We start from the raw sequence: 17,078 nt of genomic DNA, 5'->3' as shown, positions 1-17,078 counted from the left end.
ACTATCTGAATATCAACTACTAACATATGAAACAAGATGTTCTGTTAAGAATGCATGCTTTGTGAGAATATAAGGATTAATGTCTGTGTTAACTGCTATATCCAACGGTCCCGGGACATAGTAGGCGCTGGATAAAATATCTGCTGAGTAAATAAAAGGGGCTTCAGTGTTTAAAGAAAAAAAAACCTGATTTTTTAAGGACAGTTCTGCAGTCTGGATAAAGTGTCATGGTTCATTCATACATTCCTATTAGGGCTCTAGTTTTAAAGGCTAATACATGAGCGTTTTCATTTTTGCCACTTAAGTAAAACAACATTAGAAGTTTTTCTCTACTTTTCTAGGCACAAAGTAGTTCTGCCATCAGTACCCTAGAGCAAAATGAACATAAAAGGGTACTTTTCCATGTGATTGGTGTTGGCTTACAGCATCCAGGTTCAAAAGATACTTCATATAGGAAAGTTTAAAAGTAAAAAAGTAACAAAATCAGGTCAGTAAGTTTAGTTCTCAATGGTCTTTGATTTAAACTTCAAAACTGAACTGTAGTTTTAGTTTCAGGAATAATTTAATCCCCAGTGATAACCACAGAAGAAATACGAGCAGATGGGCCAACCTAAGGACATGTTCAAATTTCCAAAAGCAAAGACAGCTGCAGATACAGATGGATCAGAGTCCAAGGACACTTCTGAAAGGTCGGGAAACAAGAGGCAGAGAAATGTATTTGGGCAAAGGAGCTGAGGGTGTAACATACTCAGAAAAGAAAAAGGAAAACCAAGCCTGGCACCTGACCTAGAAGCTCTTAACAGGCAGGGGGCCAGCCTGAGCAGACACGCAGAGTCCCTGGGAAAAGAGCATCCGAACACGTTGAACAGAACACGGGTGAGGCCAGAAATTTCAGACGAGGCTTTCCAGATAGGCTCAAGAATTTCACCCAACACGGAGTAGCAAACATCGAGGCAGGGCGTGGAGAGCCAAAATTCGATGCCAGGGAAAAGGCAGCCCACACAGGATTACAGAGCTCTGAGTGAGACGGGGATTCCGGGGTAGAATCCCTGGAGGGATGTGAGATGGTTCTGACTGTCTGAATTAGAAGAAAGAAGGAAGTTGGAGGAGTTTGAGGGAACAAATCCAAAGCCCCCCGGTCTCCTCCTCCTTATCCTCAAACACACAAAACACACGCACACGCTCCTCTCGGTCCCTAAAATTACCCAACCTCCGGGCTGCAAGTGAAGTGAGATCAAGGTTAGCTTCTCACTCCATCCCTGCCAAAACCCTTGAACCCTGGAAAAGCCGGGGCTGTAGCGGCTAGCGGGAGGCGTGGCTCCAGGCTCCCGGCCGGGAACAGCCTCCGCCGCCGGCGGTCCTTAGGAACCTGCGCGCCCAGGTGACGGCCGGGGCGCGGTCTCAGGAGGGAAGAGCGGTCCCTCCCGGCCCGCACGCTGACCCCACCGTCTGGGTTCCTCGTCTCCTTCCTCCAACCCCCCTCCCCCCGGCTCTAAAATCAAGTCAGAAGTTGAGAATTCGATGGAGCAACGGAAACGGTCCTCCGAGGGCCGTCGTCAGCGGTTTGCCAGCGGCCGGCCCCACGGGGAGAGCCTCCGCTGGCCGGACAAAGGCGCTCCGGGCGGCGCGCGAGTAGGAGCCCGGGCGGCGGAGGAAGCGCTGCCCCGGCTGGGAAGCAGCTGGGGACCTCATCCCGGGCCATTTCCTGAACGGAACCCAGCCCGGGCGGGGGGGAGCAGAGGAGAAGCGGGAGGGGGTGGGCGCGGGCGCTGTACCCACCGGTTCCTCCCAGGCCGGGCTGCGGGCGCCGGGCGCGGGGCGCACGTGCTGCGGCTCCATCGCGCCGCCCGCGCCCGCCGGCCGCCCGGGCGCGGGGACCCGGGCCCCCGCCGCCGCCGGGGCCGCTGGATGCGCTTCCCTCGCCGCGGTCCTCTCGGCCGCTGCCGCCGCCCCGGCTCCTGCCCGGGGCCAGCCACCGGCGCTCCCGCCGTCTCCGGCTTCCGCCGCGCTGCGCTCTCCCGCCCCCGCGCCGGTCCCTTCCTCCTCCTCCACCGCCTCCTCCTCCTCCTTCTCCTCCACCTCGGTCCAGCTCCAAGCGGTCCGCTCCCCGCCGCCGCTGCCACCGCCTCCCACGGCCACAGAATCCGCCCCTCGCTCCTTCCTCCGCCCCCGGCTCCCTCCCCTTTTCCTCCCCGCTTCCCGCCCCTCCCCCCCCCGCCGCCCCCTCCTCCCAGCGGGCGGCCCGGGACGCACGTGACCCCCCTGTCAGGCCTTATAAGGCGCGGAACCGAAAGCGGCCGCCGGGTGGTCACGGGCACCGGGCGGCCCGGCGGGCAGGAGCGGCCGTCCCCGGGGCCGGGCGCCGAGCCGCGGCCGGGCGCGCCGGGAGCGGCGGGGAAAGCCCGGGCTGGGCGGGCCGACGCGCCGGCCACGGGAGCGGCCGTGGCTGAGAGTCCCGGGAGACGCCTCCCAGCGCCCCTCTCCCTCTCTCCCTCTCCCGGTGCTTGCAGCCCGAGCCCGCCTCCCTCCGAACGCCGGCTGCCGGTGCTGCGGGCACCTCCCCCTCCTCCGGGCGCCGAGGCTGGAATGAAGCCACACTGGACAGTTACCGACTTCCACAGAGCAAGGGAACTGCACTCCAGAGCCGCTCCTGAACCAGCTGTGCAGGGATGGTTTATTCTCTGTGATGTTAAAGAGATTGCAGATGGGTTAGCATCTGCAGGAGGGTTGAAGCTTGAAGGAGTGCTTCTTTTACTCATGTTTAATGATTAACGGTTTCGTGGAAAGAACAGGCTACGGAGTCGATCTGCCTTCCAATTCCAGCAATACATTCAAATTTGGGAGAGGGACTGGCTCACAGTGAGTGCTCAATAAATGGCAAGTCGCCTCCTCCAGCCTTTGAAAACAACGTTACAAATGGCGTTTCTGATCATCTTTGTGGCGTAGAAATCGGTTTCCATCTAGTTCCAAGCCAAGAATGGCTTTTCACAGGTTATTCCCTAGCTTGGACTTCAGGCTCCTTCTATCAGCATCTTCCCAGGGCTCTTAGTCATGTCAAACACATTCACGCATTTTAAAAACAAACTGCAAAAATTAAAAAAAAACACACAACAACAACAACACTTACTTGATCCAGTCCCCACCTTCTCAACAGCCAAGCTCTTTTGGAGATAAACACCTGTTCTCATTATTTTCACATCCATTTCTTAATCTACCACTCATTCTTCCCTGCAGACCAACTTTCACGAGGTGACCCTGACAAAGGTCATTTATGGCTTTAAAAAGGCCCTAAACAAGTATACTGTTGTTGTTTTTATTTTCAATTCTCTTCTTAATTAACCTATCTGTAGTGTTTGTCATTGGGGACCAGACTTGAAACTATCCCTTCCATTGGCCCCTATGACACTTCCGTCTCTAAGTTCTCTGTTTCATGCTCAGCCTTCTTGCCACCTCTTACATGTTGGAGTGGCTAAATAATCTGCCCTTGGTCCGTTTCTAACACTGCTTGGTCTTTCCACACAGCACCCATGACTTCAACTACCAACCATGTGCTGATAACTCATAAACGCCCACCCCTATCCCAGATCTCCAGTTCTGTAAAGCCAATTTCTTACCAGAAATTTCTATCCAGACATCCCATGGGCCTTAAACTCAGCTTGACTAAAACAGAAGTTAATTTTCCTGCCATCTGGCTTTTCTCTGTAGTCTTATGCTCTCAATAAATACCTTCACGATCCACCCAGTTATCTAAAGGAGAAATCTGAAAATTGTCCCAGCTTCCTTCTTCTCTCTCCCATTTGCCCCCTCCACACACCAGAGGTTCCTGTATATCACCTTCCCTCCAATGTCACTGTTCTTGTCTGGTTTCAGATCCTGTGTTTCAAGCCCCTGAAACATTGCATTTCTTCCCTTATTAGTCTCACTGCCTCAAAGCTGGTAGGACCTTCACCCCTGCCATCTCTCACATTGTGGCCAAAGTAAGCCTTCTAAAATACAAAACTGAGTGGGTCATTCCCTGGATAAGCCCTTCAAATGACTCCCCATTACCTGTAAGATGAAGTCCTAGTATCTTAGCCAGTACCTATTTCTCCAGTCTTATCAAACAACTCTGAGGTCCTTGCATGCAGTTCCCTGTAAGGCCTCTTAATTTTATGCTGTGCTCTCTCATGGGATGCCCTTCCTCTTACTCAGCCTGTCCAAACACCTGCTCATCTTTCAGGATGCAACCTAAGGGCCGCTTCGTTATGAAATCTTTTGACACTGCTGCAGGTTAGAACTAGCCACTCACTCTAGATGCAATGCACATCCCCTACCCCATTGCAACGCCTTGGAAGATTTTATTAAACTCATTTTTTAACATATAATATCCCTGATGACAAGTATTATGACTGACTTATCTCCATCTTCCTAGTTCTCAGTACAGTTTCTGGTGCATCAAAGTTGCTCAGTAAATGTTGAATGAATTATGTGATAGAATTTGAGTTTCATCTTTTAAGGCTATAGAAAATCAGTTTCCTGGGCAACTGGGTGGCTCCCTCGGTTGAGCATCCAACACTTGATTTCAGCTCAGGTCATGATTTCATGGTTCTTGTGAGATCCCGACCCAAGTTGGGCTCTGTGCTGACAGGGCAGAGCCTGCCTGTGATCTCTCTCTCCCTCTCTCTCTGCCCCTCCCCTGCTCTAAATAAATAAATAAATAAACAAAATTAAAAAAAAAAAGAAAATCAGTTTCCCATCATTATCTCATTTAATTCTCACATTTCAGCAAATAAAATATCATCAACTGTTATGGAGATGGAAATTGAAACTAGACAAGAATAAAGCAATTTGCCCAAGGTTTCACTGTATAAATCGCAAAGCAGGACTATAATCCAGTTGCCTAGGCAAATTCATTACATGCTTATCTGCCCATTGTTTTTCACCTTAAATTTATTTTGCATGATACCATAGCTTTCTTTTTGTTAGTGGTCGCCTGGTATATATCTTCTCATCTCTTTATTTCCAACCATTCTTAGTCACTATGTTTTAAGTATGTCTTGTAAAAAACAGTTGAATTTCGGTATTATTAACTCATTCTGAGAGTCTGCCTTTTATTTTAATCAGTTTTCATTTATCATGTATATTAATTAGGGTAAAGGGTTATTGTAAGAAAGAGATCTTCCTCTCTGACTCCTCTGAAACATAATGTTTATTTCTCTCTCCTGAAACAGTCTTAGGATAAGTGGTCCAGGTTGTCAGGGTGGCTCCTCTGTTCCATATCTCTATTCCATTCCTCAGAGCATTGCCTTTATCTACTTGGTAGAAGCTTCTTAAGGCCTGGATCCAGAAGTGACACACTTCTCATTTGCTCATATCCCATTGGCCAGAACTTAGCTACTTAGTCACACCTGGTAGCAAAGGAGCAGGAAAATGGAGCCATTATCTGGGCAGCCATGTTCCAACCACAACTCTATTACTATGGAAGACAGAAAACAGATTTTAGTAAAAACTAGCACTCTCTTTACATCATGAATACCCTCTTTGGATTTATTACCACCTTCTTGTTTCATATTTATTTAATTTTCTTTTTCTTTGCTTTCTTTTTTTCTCCTTTCTTGCTTTCTACTGGATTAATTGAATTTTCTTTCATTTACTCTCTTTTTCTAAACACTCCTAGTGTTTTGGAATTTATACCTTTTATTTCAATCCTCAGTGATTACCTTTAAAATATTAACATTTATACCTAACACCCAAGATTCCATCAGTATCTTTAACTCCTTCCTTTAAAGATAATCTTAAGCAACAAAAATAAATAAAATACTTTAACTCCCAATTCCCCTCCTATAAACTATGTATTGCTATCTAGCATTGTTTAATTTCCTATTTATTTTTCAATTCTTTACTAAATTAGTCATCACCATTACTACATTTATAATTATTTAATTAATTTTCCCAACATATTTCATTAGTGTGTTTCCTTACTATTTGCTCTTTTTATCCCATTCTCTCCTCCTGGGCTCAATTTATGTCTTGGTGAAGCATGTTCTTTAGTATTTTTTTCATCATATCTGCTAGTAAAATTCTCTGTTTCATATAATCACTCTCATTTTATTTTCTCTCACATTCTTGAATCAGAATTTCATCAGCTAAGGAAATCTAAGTTGACAATTATTGACTTCAGCACCTCGATGTTTCTATTTCATGACTTTCTGGCATCTACTGTGGGTGATTAGAAGTCTGGTCAGTCTCATTGTTATTCCTTTATTATAGATTCTTTTTTCACCATAGTAACAATATTTTCTTTTTTTCCCCCAGTTGATGTTTACATTAGTGATTTGTGTCTAGGTGGATTTGTTTTTTAGATATCTTATTTGGGACTTGATATGCATCTTCAACCTGAAGACTCAAGTCCTTCTTCAGTTTTGGACAATTTTCAGCCCTTATTTGCTTCAAGTATTCCTCCCCCGCACCCCAACTCCCACCCCATGCATTTTTTTGTCTCTATTTTATCTTTCTGGAACTCGTATTAAATAGGAGTTTGAGTTTCTCTTTTTCTCAGGTCTTCATTTTTCTTTCATATTCCCCTCTTTTTCTCTGTGCTGACCTTGGGTGATTTTCTCAGATCTCTCTGATTCTCTTGCTCAGATTCCCCTTGCAGTTGTATTATATAGTCTTTAAAATGGACATTGAATTTAATTTGTTTACGTTTCTAGAATTTTTGTTTCTTTTCTTTTCAAATCTACCTGTTCTTTTTTTTCATAATATCTTACTTTCGTATTAGTCTATCCTTTTCCTTTATCCCTTTGAACATTCTAAACACATTTACTTAAAAGTCTTTCAAACTGTTCTAATATAGCACACTTATCATGATGAGTAAGGCATAGAATTATTGAATCACTATATTGTACACCTGGAACTAATAAAACAATGTACATTAACTATCCTGGAATTAAAATTAACAACATAATTTAAACATTGTTCTAATATCTATAGTTAATAGAGTATCAATTCTCCCATTTGTTGCACTTACTGAGTCACAAATGTGGTGGCCTGTTTCCTTGTGTGCTTTATAATGTTTCGCTGTGAGTTCCTCTTCAATGGGACTTGTTTTCCGTGATGGTTATGCACACCCCATGAGGTGTTACATTTGACTCTGCCAGGGACCTGTAGGTTGTCCTGGCTCACTGTGAATAGCAGTGGATGCTAGAAGACTCAGGCAGATGAGGGCTGGCACAGCCTGGGGCTCCTAAGGTCTCTCTCACTCTTTCTAATAGGCTTCTCCACTACTCTTCTCGGTATGGTGGCTTCAAGATATCTGGTTTGACTTCTTCTATATAGGATCAGGGTTCCCAAGGTGTGTGGCAAGAGGGAGCAAGCCAGACGGATGCTATATTCTATTATGACCTCACCTCAGAAATCACATAGCATCACTTTCACCAAATGAATTGGAGTTGTCGCAAAACCCTGCCCAGTTTCAAGGGTATGGAACGTACAGGTCTCAAACTTGTCAGTGGGAGGAGTATCAGAAACACTCGAAGAGAAACGTTTGGGATGAGACATACATACTTGTGCAGTCCTCTTTGGAACATACAATCTCCCATAATGGTAGATCTCAGTAAGTTTCAGGGTCGTGTTTCTCGGCAACCAGAGGTTCATTCTCAAGTTAGATTATATTCATAGAGGGATATTCCTCGTCTCTGACCCAGCACCTGGAGGACATGAGTTATCATTCATGAGGAATACAGCCAACTAAAATGCAGGCATAGAGTGCTCTTCACATTGAAGAAACACAGAGCAGATCTTTTATGGAGCATATTGGAATCTAACAAAACTTCCCAAAGAAGTAATCTGATAAAGATTCTCTGCTTAAGGATTGTGCTTGAGGGTTCCCTGGATGGCTCAGTCGGTTAAGCGTCCACCTTCAGCTCTGGTCATGATCTCATGGGTCATGAGGTCAAGCCCCACACAGAGCTCTCTGCTATCATCACAGAGCTCACTTCGAATCCTCTGTCTGTCCCCCTTTCTTTCTGCCCCTCCCCTGCTTGTTCTCTCTCTCTCTCTCTCAAAATAAATAAACTTAAAAAAAATAAGGATTGTACTTGAAGCAAGTCTATAAACAGATTACATCTTAGTAATACTGTACCTACCTAAGACAAGAAATAGAAACCGCAGCCCTCATTCCACTTTATCAAAGTAGTGTGGGGCGCACAAAAAGAAGAGCCATAATAAACCCAACTCTCTGTGGGTCACATTGGCTGTTATACCTGCTGCCTTAATAAAAGCACCCTTCATGGTTCTTCATGTAGCAGGGTGCTGGGGGGTGTTTTCTGTTTATTACAGACCACAATTTAAGTGTACAAATTATACAAATGATTTTATCTCATTCTTCTGCCCTCATCCCACACAATATCAAGAGAAAAACATTTAAAAATAATTAAGCATTTGTTGACTGTGAATCTAAGGATACTAAAAATACAAGTGAAAAGGTAGGTTTTAGGGGCACCTGGGTGGCTCAGTCGGTTAAGCGTCCGACTTCGGCTCAGGTCATGATCTCGCAGTTTGTGAGCCCGAGCCCCGCGTCGGGGTCTGTGCTGACAGCTCGGAGCCTGGAGCCTGCTTCGGAATCTGTGTCTCCTTCTCTCTCTCTCTGCCCTTCCCCAACTTGTGCTCTGTCTCTCTCTATCAAAAGTAAATAAATGTAAAATAAAAAAAAAGAAAATGTAGGTTTTAAAATACAATGTATAAATAAAATGTAAATATTATGTGAATATGTATTAAGAAGTTTGGCAGGATATACCTCAAGGTGTTTAGTGATTATTCTCAGGCAGTTGGATTCCATAATGTCAGATATTTATTCTTTCTTTTTGATGTCTGGTAGGATTATGCATATTCTTTGACTTTCTTATTTTGCCCACAATAAGTATTTATTGCTTTTTAGAGAAGAAAATTGTTAATAATTGATCATATTTAAGTTAATAAAAATCAGTATATTTAGGGAAATATAAATCCTTAAATGCACAAAAAGAGGTATACTGAGACTAGGGAATAAAGCAGAGGAAAAGTGCAAATAACAGGGGCCTAGGGCTATGTCTTCTAGGCCAGATGAGGGTGAAGAGTTGGGTCTAAAAGTTAAAATAAAATGTGACAAATTTCATTGTGACTCAAACTGGTGAATTGTGGGGTTCCCACCAAGTGAGCAGAGCTGAGGATGGGGCTTTTGTGATCCCTGAGAATACATTCAGTGGACTTCACCTGGGTGGTGGCAGGTGCCCAGCCCCTTTACATTCAAGGTCAGAGTTCTAGATCCCAGAAGGAGGCTGTCAAGAACCAAGTATCAGAAATCAATCAAAGCAAAATGCTGGGAACTGGGGCAACAGACATGAAGGGAACGCTGACCAGGCGGCCCAGCACCCAATTCAGTGGCCCTCAGGGATGTGCGATCGGGGGCCAACAGGCTAGGGAGGGCAATGGGAGCCAGTGGTCAGCGGTGGCCTTCAACACTGGGGATACAAGCAGAGAACCTCAAGAAAGCTACCCCAGATTAAGGGACTAATATTTTTACAGTGGTTTTCTCAGAGCAGATTAAGAATATAGTAAAACCTTGGACTGCAAGTAACTTGTTCTGTGAGTGTTCCGCAAGATAAACAAACATTTCTAATAAATTTTAACTCAATAAACGAGCCTATGTCTTGCAATTCAAGTAGTACGTGACGCGGAACCTCACATGATTACAAGTGAGCCAATGGTTCCTTCTCTCTCTCTCTCACTCTCTCTCTCTCTCTCTCCCTGCGGGATTGTGGGTGATTGTCTCCCATGCTTGGATGCTTGCTCTCAGGCCGTGGTGTTTGGCAGAAATCAGTGATTTTTCAGAGTGTTGGAAGGTGCCCAAAACTGGTACTAGTGTATTTTTTTTTTTTTTTTTTGTCACTTCAAAGCACCAGTGGACAGTCCTTTGCTTTTCCAAACAAGAGTAAGCTTAGGAATGATTTGCTTCTTTCTTGATCAGGCATCCAGCAGATACAGACCCTTTCCTCTGCTGCCTTATTACCAGTTACATTAAATACACTGTATGACCAGAGTTTACTAATTCTGTACTCTAGTCAGCATCCGTGTGAGCATATACAAAGGCCCCCATGCAGAAAAAGATTCCATTGAGCTAATAGATAGCAGTGATTCTGTTAGTGATAGTGAAAGTTGTCCTACACAATAACCCTCCTCTCTCTCGTCTCCCTCACACCAGCCACAAAGGTTTTCAAGTGTAAGTGCAGGTTAATTTGTTTATTTTCTTTATATTTTGTATTTTCTTTATTATTTTGTATTATAGCATTAAAATCATTTTTATATGAATATTTTTGGGTTGTGGAATGAATCATGTAAGTTTCCATTGTTTCTTATGGGGAAATTCACTTTGATATATACAAGTGCTTTGGATTACAAGCATGTTTCTGAAATGAATTATGCTCCCAGACCAAGGTTTTACTGTACTTTCTTTTGGAAAACTATACAAGGAAGAGATGAAGGCAAGGAGAGTGAGGTTTGGCACCTTGTCATTTGAGGAGCACTAATATTTAGTGGAAAGCACGTGCCATCTGCTGTTAAAGAGAACTGTGCTCAAACTCCTGCTCTTCTACTTACTAACCGGAGACCTTGGGCAAATTGTTTCCTCCATTGTGAAAGGAGCATAATAATACCAATTTCTCAGTACTGTTTAAGGGACAAGGGAAATCCTGTACTAAAAATGTCTGGTATAGTATAGGTGCTTTTTACACACGTGAAAGTTCCAGCTGAAAAGGAAAAGAAATAAGGGGAAAACTACTTTGCTAAATCTACGTCACCTAGATTAGATGGGGAACATTGTCTTTCATTCCTTCATGGGGGATGTCATACAGTCTTCGACATCAGCAGCTACCGGAATGAGAAAACCATAGATTTTTCAAAAGTTTGCACATAACAGGTTTTTAAAAGTGCCTTTTAGGTACGTGACACTTGGCTTTGATCATCACAACAACAACATGAGGTAATTGTCATCAGCCCCATTTTACAGATGAGGAGAGTAACGTTCAGGGATTGAGCAATTTGCCTGAGGTCACAGAACTTGTCAGAGCTATAGAGCTGGCATGTGGAATTCTCACCATGTAAAGGTCCCATGAAAGAGGTGGAAGAAGGATCAAGAAACAGAGATACAGAGGAAGGACCAACAAGGACCATGGACTACATACACCTCAAGAATTTTGCTGGGGGAAGTTAGCGCCATTTTACAGCATGGGGAAATAAACAACTGTTTATAGAGTGGGCAGGAATTAGTCCAGGGGAAATGATGGAATGCCAGAGAGAGAGAGACTAATTCCTGGGAAAAGGTCTGATGCACAGGTTGAGGAATAAGGCTTCTGAAACCCTGCTTCTTCAGGGCCAAGAATAAAGGAGTCAAGGAAGAAAAACACGCCATAAATGTTGACTGTTATGAGCTGACTGGAATCCAGGTCTAAAGTGTGTATTTCTTTCCTGTCACCCCAGGGTACAGCACCTGCCCGCAGTACAAAGGTCTTAGACTGGCTGGGTCCATTCTTGGTCCTTTTCCCAGACTCTTGCACATCAGGCCCACTTTCCTAGACACTGCTTTGACTCTGTCTCCAGCTCCACCACCTTTCCACCCTGCCAGGGGCCTGGCCAGTCTACCTTGGGTGCCCCTTCCTCTCCTCCACCTTTCCAACTCTAGCCTTTTTAGTCCAGAAAGGGACCTGCAGAATCACAAGCAGATAATGGGATGGGAGCTCGGGAGCCTTTCCTGACCCAGCTGGCGTTGCCTTACGTCTCTGCCACAAGTGGGTCCCAGTTGCACCCAAGCCCAGAGCAAAGTACCTGCCATTCTGTCTGCCCAGTCCCGCCTCTCCCCCTTACCTGGCCCCGCTCCTGTGAGGCTGGCAGCAGTCTGGGAATCACAAGGATGGTGGCCAAAGGTGTAGGGAAAGGGTGGAAACTGGAGCTTGAGGACTGGGGCTGTTTGCATTTAATCTTCATGGGGATGGGGGCCATGTGCCCTGCAGCAAGTCAGGGAGGATATCTTGGGCCCCTAAATCTGATGTGAAAATCATTTAATGACACCTCTGCTTTTTGTGTCATCAAGGAAGTGTATCAATACCTTACGTTTTAATTTCTTTACCAATAAGAGTTCATTGAACACTTACTTTGTGCAAATCATTAACATTGGCTTGTTCAGAATCATGTTAAACAGTTCTCATTAGGTAAGTGTCTCTGGTCACAAGGTGTGGAACTTTTAGAACTTTACAAACTGTTAGACTGAAGTTAAAGTTACAGTTCATTTCGTGTCTTATTTACCAGTGCAATGTGTTTGAATGCGTTAAAGAAAAATGTTTTTTAAATCATGGTTATTCCATGCATGCACGCATTCATTCACTCATTCATTCATTCAACAAATATGTGTTGAGAACTTACTACATCTGAGGCCTGGTACCAGGGAGACATCTGTACTTTTATAAAATAGTGTGGTAAGCGCCACGATGCAGGGAGTACTGGAGCACATAGAAGCGATGCGCAAAGCCATCCTGAGTCATCAAGGGAGGCTTCCTGGAGGAAGTGACATGGAAAGTGAGACTTAACTCTTATGAATTAGCTAGACCACGTTGGATAGGGAGGGGCTGTGAGGCAGGAAGCCGTCCTGTGGGGGAAAAGGAACTCTTTATAAAAGTCTAGAGGTAAAAGAGAGCTCTGCTGGTTCTTTCAAGTTCTGAAAAGAATGGTAATATTATTGTTAACTATAGCATGAGGCAGTGAATGTGAGATGACACTGAAGAAGTGAGCATATGATGGATCATGAAGGGCTTAATACAGCGGCAAAGACTTTATGGGTTCACATCTTTAACACAGTAATAATAGCAAGCAGTGAGCACATCAGTTGATTGACTAATTAATCCTTTTAACTCCTAGAAGGCAACGGAGGTTGGATTATCACAATTTACTATCTTCCATCTCGAACACCCTGATATTATGTCTTCAAAACTAGAGGGCACAGGTACCATTTTAAAATATCTACTTCTCTTCTCTAATTTCTTTTTTGAATAAAGGCTGAAGGAGTGGAGAATCACAGGAATGATGATTGAAGGGGGAGGGAGCCATTTTGAACAGGCTTAGAAATCATCTGACTAACCAGTCTGGCATCTTTGAAGATCTAGAAATTAACCGTCTCCTCCAGGGCAGAGTAAGAAATACATGCTGGAACAGGCTTTACCCTTTGGAGAGCGGGTGAAGGATGAGGTTGGAAACTTATTTCAAACACAAGATTCTTATAATTTCATTTTTTAAAGCACACTGCTTTGAATAAAGAAATCAAAATGAACAAACAATTGCAGGTTCGACTGGCCTATTATTAGAATATGATATTCTTGCCTCACAATCTAAAAAAATACCCTGTCTATGACTAGACATCAGATGAATGTACCTTCAGAGTGAACTTTCCTGAAGAGAAATTTCCTGTTGGAATCAGTCAGTGACTAGGCCGCAGAATTAGTCATGTTGTTTAATTTGTTTAAGCATATCATTAACAAGATTAAAAGCTTTCCAAAAGCCGGGATTGAAGGTCAAGGGTCATTAGCATTAAACGCTTATACTCCAAAAAAATGAAGTGGTGATTTATGATATTAATATTCTAATGTTTTGATGTCAGTATTGAGGATAGGCATAGGTTAGGTTTCTCAGTGAACAGAGAGAAAAACAGACCAATTATCCTGCCCCACCATGGCCAGCCCTCCCCGAAGCTTCTTCAGAGATTAAAAAAAAAAAAAAGGGTGAAAAGGAGCAGTGTGCCTCTGAATTACTATGAAGCTTTGTCCCAAACTGTGATGAGGTCCTTTGCTAAGTTTCGGTGGGCTAAGGCAGGTCTAGAGTCAAAGGCCTTCTTCCCTTGCTACTCTAATGGTGAGGAAAGAACAGTCCAAAGAAAATAGTCCCTGTTTCCTCACCTCTCCTTAACCCATTTCTAATCCAGCTGTCTGTCTTTCCCCCACGACAGAAGCTGGTCTTGTCAAGCTCACCGTCATCCTCCATGTTACCAAATCCAATGGACACTTTTCGGTCCTCACCTCACTTAGCTTTTCAACAATACTTGACCTTTCAACACAGTTGATTACACCCTACTTTTTAAAATACTTCCTTCTCTTGACTTCTATGTTTACAGAGAACCATGAAACTACCCTCGTTTCCTTTTCTTCCCACCTCACTGGGCATTCTTTCTCAATCTCCTTGGCTGGCTCCTCCTTTTTAGCTCAAACTCTGAATGAGATGAGTCCCAAGGCTCAGTTTTAGGCCTCTTTCTCTTCTCTATCTATACCTTCTTCCCAGGTGCTTTTGTTGGGTCTCATGCCTTGACTTTTAAATTATATGCAGAGGACATCTGTATTTATATTTCCAAGCTGACTCTTCCCCAAGCTCTGTTCTTATACACCCACCTACGTACTTGACATCTCCATTTAGGTATCTAATATGTGCATTAGGTTTAATATATCCAAAATAGCTTTCACCTATAAACTGCTTCTCTCTCATACCAGTAAAAAATACCAATATTCACACAGTAGCTCAAATAAAAAGGCCTAAAATGAGTCCTCTTTTCCCCCTGACTCCAATATCCAGTCCATCAGCAAGTTCTGTCAACTTTTCCTCCAAAATTGATCTATCCATTTCTAGCTGTCCCTACTTTCCTTTCGTGTGAACCACCACAATCTCTTACTGATTATCGTGCTGGTCTCTCAGCGGGCCTCCCTGCTTCCACTATTACCCCTCCTGTACAATCCACATTCAATACAACAGACAGAATGTTTTTGGGTTTTTTTACAGCATAAATCAAGTCATGTCAGTTATCTGCTTAGCATTTACTAATGGTTATGAACACTACTCCGAAGATATTTGAAATTCCAAAATTCTCAGCGTCCTTTTACTGTCACCTGCCTACTTTTCTGATCTGATGTCATACCACTTTCACTTCATTCTCTGTACCCCAGTTATACCGCCCTTCTCGTTCCCCAAACATGTCATGTCCTGTCTTGGCATTTTTTTAATTGAAGTATAGTTAACATACAATATTCTTTTAGTTTCAGGTTTATATCATAGAGATTTGATATTTTTATACGTTATGAAATAGTCCCCACAATAAGGCTAGTTACCATCTGTCATCACACGAAGTTATTACAATATTATTGACTATATACCCTCTGCTGTACATTACATTTCCATGACTCATTTGTTTGACAACTGGAAGTTTATACCTCTCAATCCCCTTTGCCTATTTCACCTACCCACCCCCAAATGTCTCTCATATCTGGTAACTGACAGTTTCCTGGATCTATGAGTCTGCTTTGGTTTTGTTTGTTCATTTGTCTTTATACTCCATCTATAAGTAAAATCATATGGTATTTGTCTTTCTCTGACTTATTTCACTTAGCATAATACTCTCTAGGTCTATCCATATTGCTGCAAATGGTAAGATTTTACTCTTTCCTAAAGCCTATTACTAGGGCCTAGTAATATTCCATCACATATATCTCACATCCTCTTTATCCATTCATTTAGTGATGGACACTTAGGTTGTTTCCATATCTTGGCTATTGTAAATAATGCTTCAATGAACATAAGGGTGTGTAAGTACCTTCTCAGTCTCTCTCAATCATTCACCCTGTTTTATAGTCTTCATAGCACTTATCACTGCCGATTACTTTATTTGTTCATTTGTTTACTAACTGTCTCCCTTCCAGAATGTAAGCATTGGACAAACACACACCTGGTCCTGTTCATTGCTTTCTTCCCAGTATTTAAGTGCCTGACACGTAGTAGATGCTCAATAAATTATTGTCGAATAAAGACTTTACCCCAAGGCTTACCAGCTAACACTTGTATAGCAGCTGCTATGAGCCAGAGGCTGTTATAAAAGTTTTACACATATGCCCTCATCTCAACCCCAAGCAACCCTAGAGCAAGGTACTGCTACTTCTGTACTTTCCAGATGAGGAAAATACAGCACTGAGAGGTCACACACCTAGCAAGGAGCAGAGCTGGGATTTCACCCAAGCAACCTAGCTCCAAAGCCCATGCTCTTCAATACTGTATGACATTGCTTGGCTTAGGTTGCTCACCTGTGGCCTTCTCAGGTCAGGAAAGGACCCTCTTGCCTGTCAACCCTAACATCCCTGAGGGAGAGAGAACCCTAAGGCAAAGTAGTAAGAGCTGAACACTGTTAAAGAAAGAACACGCCAGCCTGGGCTAGAACTTTATGGCTTTTTTGACATAGTGGGGTGCTCTAAACACTGTGTGCTTTGATACAACATGCAGAGTGTATGTGCGTATGGGCATTCACTCCCACCACACTCCACTGCCAGTGCAGAGAGGGAGGAAAGGTGATCAAGAGCCAACATTCCTTTGATTTTTGCTAAGTCACATCAATGGTAAGTCAGAGTGGAGGAGATCGGTACAACAGCTGAAGAACCCTACCTATATCTTCAAGAGGCTGCTGCTCATCTATGTCTTTGTCCATGAGTTATCCACCCAGGATCCATAAAATGGAGGGACTCAGCTTCTCAGGGTCCCCATATGATCTTGCCATAACTCTCAAGCCACAGAACTCAGAGGCCACCTTTCATCTTTCGAGGGACCTGAGACGTCTCTTCAGCAGGGATTCCAGTTTCCTCTCTGAGATCATCCTTCCCCCTCTAGAAACCATGCGCAGTCCAGTCACCAGCCCTGACCGCAGAGCAGTTAAGTGCCACTGCTTCTCTTCCAGGTCTCATCTTGAAAAGCGGTTGGACCCAGATATGCATTCTTCCCCCTTTCACACGGGACAGCCTGACCACTAAGATCTCGAGCCATCACCTCTCTGGATCCTTGTCTCCTGTGGTGAGGTCTAAGGCTAAGATCGTTTCCTGGGAAACAGCTCTCTGTGCATTTGTAACACCCAGTGCCACTCTGCCAAAGACATCCTGCAGTTTCTGTACCAGCCTGGCTCCTCATAGGCAAGACTTTCAAATACAGGGTCTTTTTTAGTAATATTATTGATGGCTAGTTTTTTCCATGGTCTAATTAGTCTTGCTTCTCCCTAA

At 43.8% G+C, this 17,078-nt stretch overlaps 1 protein-coding gene and 1 long non-coding RNA gene across 6 annotated transcripts in view; both read right to left on the bottom strand.

Moving 5' to 3' along the window:
* The window catches only part of DGKH (diacylglycerol kinase eta), a 182,665-nt gene extending 180,600 nt beyond the window's left edge, over window positions 1–2,065 (bottom strand). For 2 of the 3 annotated variants that reach the window (XM_053899179.1, XM_053899180.1), the window contains exon 1: window positions 1,780–2,065. In XM_053899179.1, coding sequence (XP_053755154.1) covers window positions 1,780–1,839 — 60 coding nt within the window. In that variant the 5' untranslated portion in view covers window positions 1,840–2,065. The remainder of the gene's footprint in view (window positions 1–1,779) is intronic. The other variant, XM_053899182.1, reaches the window with a different exon arrangement.
* A 2,995-nt stretch (window positions 2,066–5,060) lies between these two features.
* The window catches only part of LOC109265878 (uncharacterized), a 73,183-nt gene continuing 61,165 nt past the window's right edge, over window positions 5,061–17,078 (bottom strand). For all 3 annotated transcript variants that reach the window (XR_008420949.1, XR_008420954.1, XR_002079390.2), the window contains 3 exons: window positions 12,433–12,564; window positions 7,010–7,688; window positions 5,061–5,455 (listed from right to left, as the gene is read on the bottom strand). This is a non-coding gene — a long non-coding RNA (uncharacterized LOC109265878). The remainder of the gene's footprint in view (window positions 5,456–7,009; window positions 7,689–12,432; window positions 12,565–17,078) is intronic.

Source organism: Panthera pardus, unplaced genomic scaffold (assembly GCF_024362965.1).
Source record: "Panthera pardus isolate Hobbes unplaced genomic scaffold, ASM2436296v1 HiC_scaffold_1, whole genome shotgun sequence".
NCBI lineage: Eukaryota > Metazoa > Chordata > Mammalia > Carnivora > Felidae > Panthera > Panthera pardus.
Note: the sequence above shows the minus strand (reverse complement) of the source record. Positions and strands in the feature narration are given on the sequence as shown.